At 53.3% G+C, this 6494-nt stretch overlaps 1 protein-coding gene across 1 annotated transcript in view; it reads right to left on the minus strand.

The window, feature by feature from the left end:
- Window positions 1–3700, minus strand: part of Psd2 (pleckstrin and Sec7 domain containing 2) — a 36717-nt gene extending 33017 nt beyond the window's left edge. The window contains exons 1-3 of the mRNA XM_035440194.1: window positions 3270–3700; window positions 1880–2329; window positions 1290–1484 (exon numbers count right to left, since the gene is read on the minus strand). Of these exons, the coding sequence (XP_035296085.1) occupies window positions 1290–1484; window positions 1880–2329; window positions 3270–3640 (1016 nt within the window). The 5' untranslated portion in view covers window positions 3641–3700. The remainder of the gene's footprint in view (window positions 1–1289; window positions 1485–1879; window positions 2330–3269) is intronic.
- Window positions 3701–6494: the final 2794 nt, after the last annotated feature.

The raw sequence follows: 6494 nt of genomic DNA on the forward strand, positions 1-6494 counted from the left end.
GCACAATGGGTACATGAAAAGTTTGATGTGATGTTTATCTGTTTTTTGTATTCTCGAAATGTTCATAATGAAAAACTTGAAATAGAAACAAGTGGCCCAGGTGTGCAGATGCTGCTGAAGGAGGCATGGGTAGCAATCACCTGCTTCCAATACCCTAAGCCCATGGTGCTTGGAAAGGGAAGTTTCTAAAGAGGGCACAGAATGGCAAGAACCCATCTGGGTGGGACTAAGAAAAGAAAAGAAGTGGACAGAAGCTACCTAGGGCAAAAGACCTGAGAGTTAGAGATGAGAAGTTGGAAAGTCATGTCATCATTGTGTGGCCCCCCCACCCCGCCCTTTTTGGATGGGAGGGGCGAGCTGCAGAAATTGCTGGAGGAGCCTGCAGAGGGCGCCGTGGAAACACGGCAAGAATCCGTTCTCCAAAGTATGGAGACGTTCAGCCTGCCAGAGAAGTGTATCAGTTGTGATTTTTTTAAGGAAGGGATCCTGGGAACCCACCGCCCAAGGTACAAAGAAACTTCAGAGGGTGCAAGAAGGCCTCCTAAGACTTAAGTCCCCCGTCTAAGCCTGACCAAGGTCTGATGATCTGCCTTAGCCTTGTGAGTGGCACAGGAGACTGGCCAGCTCCTCCAAGCCTTCCTGGGGTGATGGAGTTCCTGTGGATAGAAGGGCCAAGGCAAGGGCCACACTATGTTCAAACATACTCAGAATATGTCAACACACACACACACACACACACACACACACACACACACACACACACACGCTCCCCCGCCCTCACAACATCTACCTCCCTAGTGTCCTTTGCACCCAGTCTAAAGGTTATGCCCTGTGATTTTGTATGTCCAGTCCCTACAGGTGGTCCCAATAGACAGGTTGGTTAGTGAAGACGGACACCATTATCTCCAGTCCCCGACATTCACCCCAGATCTCTCACAGGTTCTCCACTCCACCTGGCCCCACTGGGGCAAGCTCCAGTCCTGTCAGGTTATCCTGTCCTCTCTACTGCCCTTCATACACCATCCCGCTGCAGCCCTGAGGGGCCGCCTGTCACCACCCCCTCCCTGACAGCAGCCACCTTCTCCCAAGCAGCCCAGAAAGGAAACAGATTTAGGGCGAGGTCAAGAATGAGGACAGTGACAGGAGGAGGTATCCTTGAAGGCCTGGTGAGAGCTTGTGGCACCAGCCACCCCGGAAAGAAGTCACCCACATCCTTTTCTGCCCTTTTCCAACTGAGGAAGACAATGGTTTTGCCCTGCCTGGGGCAGGAGCTGGGGAGATGCACTCACTTCTTGCCCAGCTGCCGAGCCACATCACAACGCTGGAAGCCCTCGAGGTGGTAGAGACGACGGGCCAGCCGGCGAGCAGCTTCGCTGACCCCCTGGCACCCATTGGCCAGCGGGTCTGTGCCACTGGGCTCCAGCCCCTCAGAGCTGCTCAGCTCTGAATCCGAGTCCGACAGGCCATCCTTGAGGCTGGTGTCACTGCAAATGGAAAGGAGGGGATCAGAAGTCCTGTGTGTAGCTAGGAGGGATCCCAGGTCTCTGAAAACCCTTGGGGGGCAGGGGGGCAGAGGAAGGGAAGAGGTTCCACTGCAGGAGGAAAGCATCGAGCCAGACTTCCAGAGTGACTCAAGTGAAATCAGATGTGGCTGTGCCCTGAGCATAGCAATATGACCAGCTCTGAGCTATTAGAATGGAAGAGCAGAGTGCACCCTCAAGACTGGACGGGCTGTCTGCATGCAGAGGATAGCCACGGTGACCTTGTGAGGGCATGTGGATTGTGGACACTGTCATCCCAGAATGCTTTGCCTCCCCTCGGTCTCAGTTCCCCTATCTGCTCAGTGGCTTCCCAGCTCCCAAGCTAGCTCCCTCCTCACCTGGCAGAGTTCAGCAACTTGTCTGTGTCTTCATCATCCTCATCGTCCCCTCCTGAGCCCCCAGGTCCGTCTTCATGGAACCCATTGGGCATCGACATGAGAGACAAGTGGCTCAGGACATTCTCTGAGCGGCTGCTAGAGATGGACCGCCGCAGGGGGCTGCCCAGCTCCCCATCACCACCACCAGCTGCCCCCGGGTCCCCTTCAGGCCCCATGTCCCCAATGCCTAGTCCAGCCCCAGGCTCAGGGCTGTCTCGAGCCCGCTGCTGGATGAGAGGTGTGAGGGGGGCCTCGAAGCTGACACAGCTGTCACTCTCGTCAGTGAGACTCAGCACATCTAATGAGTCCAGGCTGCTGTACTGAGTGCCCCGCAACAGCTCTGACTCCAGAATCTTCTCAAACGTGGCACTGAAGCCATCCCGCACATCTGGCTCCCCAGGGCAATCCAGCCTATAGAATGCAAGAGAATAGTCACCATCCTTCCTAGATGTCTCCCCACACTAAGGCTAGCTACCATACCATGTGTTCTAGGAGCCGAACACAGTCACACACACACACACACACACATACACACACATACACACATACACACACACACACACACACACACACACACACACACACACACACACACGTCTCATGCATATTCATACACTCCTGTGTAAATGCCAATGGACAGGCTAGACACACATACATGAGTGCAAACACACATAAACACACATGTGCCCCCCATGCATACTTACACATCCTTTTGCATGTACCATGTAAAGGCTGGAGATACCTTCATACATATATTTATACACCCCTGTGCAGTTGCCCATTCAGGCCAGACAGGCCTATACCTATACTCTACCAGACTTGTGTATGATCTTCCCAGACTTATTGGTCTTTAGACATTGCCCTCCTCCTTGTCCAGTGGTACTCCAAGACCAGTCTCTCCAACTTCTGCTGACAAACAGACTGTAACTCTGCTAACTAGGATAGACACAAAGTTTCTGGTACAACTTATTCAAAATCCCAGGAAAGTTCCCTGGGAGGGACAAGCACATAAGGCCTGGATTCCTGGGGCCATCTTGAGGTAGGAGAATGGAGCAGATAACCTGTCTTCCACATTTAGATGTTTGAGTGGACTTGAAGCTCCACTGTCAGATGGAGAGACAGCCCCTCACAGAAACTGCTCATTATGGCTTGTGGGGGCCAAGTGCTGGGGAGGAGGGGAACAGCAAGCCTGCTTGCGTCTGAAATCCCCTACAGGGGTCTATCTTTTCAAAACACTCAGAAGCTGAAAATGGGGACAGGAAACCCCAGACTCCCAGAGAGACTAAGGGGCTAGCCCCAGGTGATTTCATAGAGTTAGAAATGTGAGTGCCCGGCCCGGGTACCCACTCACCCCAGCTGAGGGTCCTCAGCATCTGGACAGAGACTCCTGGAGACATCCTCCTCCTCCTCTGCTGGCCCACTAGCCCTCCAGGGCTTGGATTCCATAGAATCTTCCAGAATGTCCCCATCTTGTCCCAAGGCCAGGCCATTGGTGAGAGAGAGGCTAAGGCCAGGCAGGGCCACATCTGGGTCTCCCATGGATTCCATGGTGCCCTCTAAGGTGTCTCTCTTCTCACTGCCTGGACTGCTGATGTGACTGCCTGGGCCTTTACTGGCTTCCATTCCATTCTGGACCCCAGGCTCCCCTTTAGGTTCCAGGTTGGGGTCCTGGATAGCACCTCCTTCCTCACGTTGTTCACATGGGAGCTTTTCTTCATCCATGACAGTCACTGCTTCCTGACCCAGCCTGCCCTAGGGCTCAAAAAAAAAAAAGGGGGGGGACAAAACCTGACAGAAGATGGAGAGAGAAAGACAGAGTCAGTCAGAAGGGCAGAAGTCAGAGTGTCCAAAGCCCTGTGAAACCAATGTGGGACAGCCATCAGGACTAGGGGCCTGGCCGTGATGATCTCCTTAGTAACTTTCAATTGGGGAGTGAGCTCAGGTTGTGACACCCTCACTTCAATGGCCATCTCTCTCTCTCTCTCTCTCTCTCTCTCTCTCTCTCTCTCTCTCTCTCTCTCTCTCTCTCTCTCTCACACACACACACACACACACACACACACACACTTTGCAGCTCTCCTCTGGCCCGAGGCTGGGACCTTGTACCCTAGCCCCTGCCTTCTCTATTACTTCTTAGGATCTCTGTTGTGTCCTTCAGAATCCACCAAAGTCCCTTAAGGAAGACCCAGGTAGTGAGGAACTGGACAAGTGTCCAACACTCTCGAAGGCCCCTCTGTATTACTGCTAGTGAGAGGAGTAATGTGCCTCTCCACATGTTTTCAGCTCTGGCTGCATGAACCTGAATTCGTAACTAATGGAGGAAATTGACCCAGGAGTTGCCTTTAAAGGGGGCACTAAGAGAAGTCACGGAAAAGAAGAGAAGTACAGTTTGATGCTGATAGAGAGCATTCCAGGGAGGCCAGAACAGAGCCTGGAGACAGCCATCAGCCACAGGGGGCCCACCGTGCGCCGCTGTCCAGGGTGCTGGGCGGGTGCAGCGCTGCACTGAGAGGCAAGGCTGCCCCTGCAGCACCAGCGTCTGGCGATGGCAGAAGAAAGGAAAAGGGGGTCCAGGGCTCCCTTCTTCATGAGGGCTGCCACAGGAGTTCACCAAGTCTTAAGGAAGAACTTGAGAAAGATGTCTGAGAATCTCTCTGGGGAAAGTGAAGCAGGAAGAGCCACACCCTGCTCTGCCCAACCTCCAGAGATGACATTCCCCCCCAATGTCATCCTAGCTAGGAAGGCGGAAGCCACATACTGGCCAATTCTCTCCTCTCTGCCCCAGTCCCCTGTAGTCTAGGCTATCCTTCCAAGTGACCTGAGCCAGAGACACAAAACAGTCCTGTCCCAGCACCCTGGAAAGCTGCAGAGCCAAGTGCCTAGACTTTCCTCTGTCTCTGGTTTGTGTTACTTCCTTGCTCCACTATGTGAGCCCCAACATCCTGCTTTCTTCTGGAGAGGCCTGTCTGGGTTCAGGAGCAGCTGTAGGAGGAGGAGAAGGAGAGTCAGCTTTCTGGACTGCAACAGAAGATGCTGCAGTGTGAAGATAAGGACGTGAACCCAGTGTCTGCCTACTCCTGAGTCTCACCTGGGGACTCAGCCCGCCAGGCCTGCCTCAGGCTACCAGCTCAGGCCTGCAGGAAACAGAGGTCAATTCCAGGAAGACTTTGCACCTATGTGAGCCCAGAGAAGAAAGTGAGTTCCACTCTCTGGGGACTCCTGGGCCTCTGAGGGGAGCTCAGCTACTATAGACCAAAAAAACATGTAACCCTGCATTTTCAAATACTACTGAGTAGAGAGAGAGAGAGAGATTTGTTGCCTCAGCCTGACTCATTGTCACCACTTAGAATTTGGATGTTTGGGGGTTTGGGGGGTTGTTTTGTTTTGTTTTGTTGAGACAGGGTCTCTCTATATAGACTACCTAGAATTCTAACAACTGCACTAAATTTCAGATTACACACACACACACACACACACACACACACACACACACACACCCGCATGCAAAGCCCAAAGATTTAAAATAACTTCAATCGAAGCTCTAAGCTATCTGGCCCTGATGCTAGGGCACCAGGGGCCCTCGGGGCTTAGTGCTGAGTAAGGGAGTCCTTCTGGTCTGCCCTACATCCCTGCCGCCGTCTTTGCTATTTCTATTGGTTCCCTCCAGTGGCATACGTAGAGAAAGGGAGGAGGTCACCTCCTCAACTGACACTCCATGGGAACATAGAAAGGAAGAGAGGGAATGGGGGCTTGCAGCCCACTGCCTTAGTTCCAGTCCTCTACCACTTCTCCAACCCTGGGCAGCAGGGCATTGGCTCTGGACTTGAGCCCCCTATCCTGCCAGATGTCTCAGGCTCCTGTGCCCATCCACAGAGGTGGGGTCAGGTGGGGTGGGGAGACCCTCTAGTTAAGGTTCTGCCTGATCTCCCTGAAGCCACTTGATGGTATAAATGGCTCCACCTGAAGTCCAAGACACAGAAGACCAAAGCTAGGTCTGTGGACAAATCAAGGACTTCTTGTGTGACCTTTCTAGCACGCTGTAAGTTCTAGAAACTGATTCAGACTATCCACCTACCTGTCTTGCCATGTCCCCTTGTAGGACGGAATCTCTGCCAGTACTGGGCACTGGCCGGTGCCCTCAGTTCTAGGGCTGAACAAACAAGGGGCAGCATTGAGCACCACTCTAGGCGAGGGGCCCAAAATCCTTGCCTGGGCTGAGGGCCAGTAGAGCCCAGAGTACTTGCGTCTTGGAAGGGATACAACGAGGGGATGTTCCAAGGCAAAAGGTGGGAAGCAATGTCCCAGGTCCTCCCTCTGAACCATGATGTGACCAGGGACTCACTCTTGCCTCTCTTGCCTGTGTGAAGCCAGAGCGGGTAGGTGACACTAAGGTCATGGAGGCTGAGGAAGTGGTTATCCAAGGAGCAGCAAACTCCCCGGGTGAGCAGCAGCTGATCTCAACTCTCCAGTGCTAGAGAGACTGAGGCACACACCGGGATAAGCTTTGTTTAAAAGTCCACTGCTCGAGATCAGGGGCAGTCTCCCTCTGCAGCTGGAGAGACTAGAGGTGCAGGCA

The sequence above is a fragment of the Cricetulus griseus genome, chromosome 2 (genome assembly GCF_003668045.3).
Source record: "Cricetulus griseus strain 17A/GY chromosome 2, alternate assembly CriGri-PICRH-1.0, whole genome shotgun sequence".
In the NCBI taxonomy this organism is placed as follows: Eukaryota; Metazoa; Chordata; class Mammalia; order Rodentia; family Cricetidae; genus Cricetulus; species Cricetulus griseus.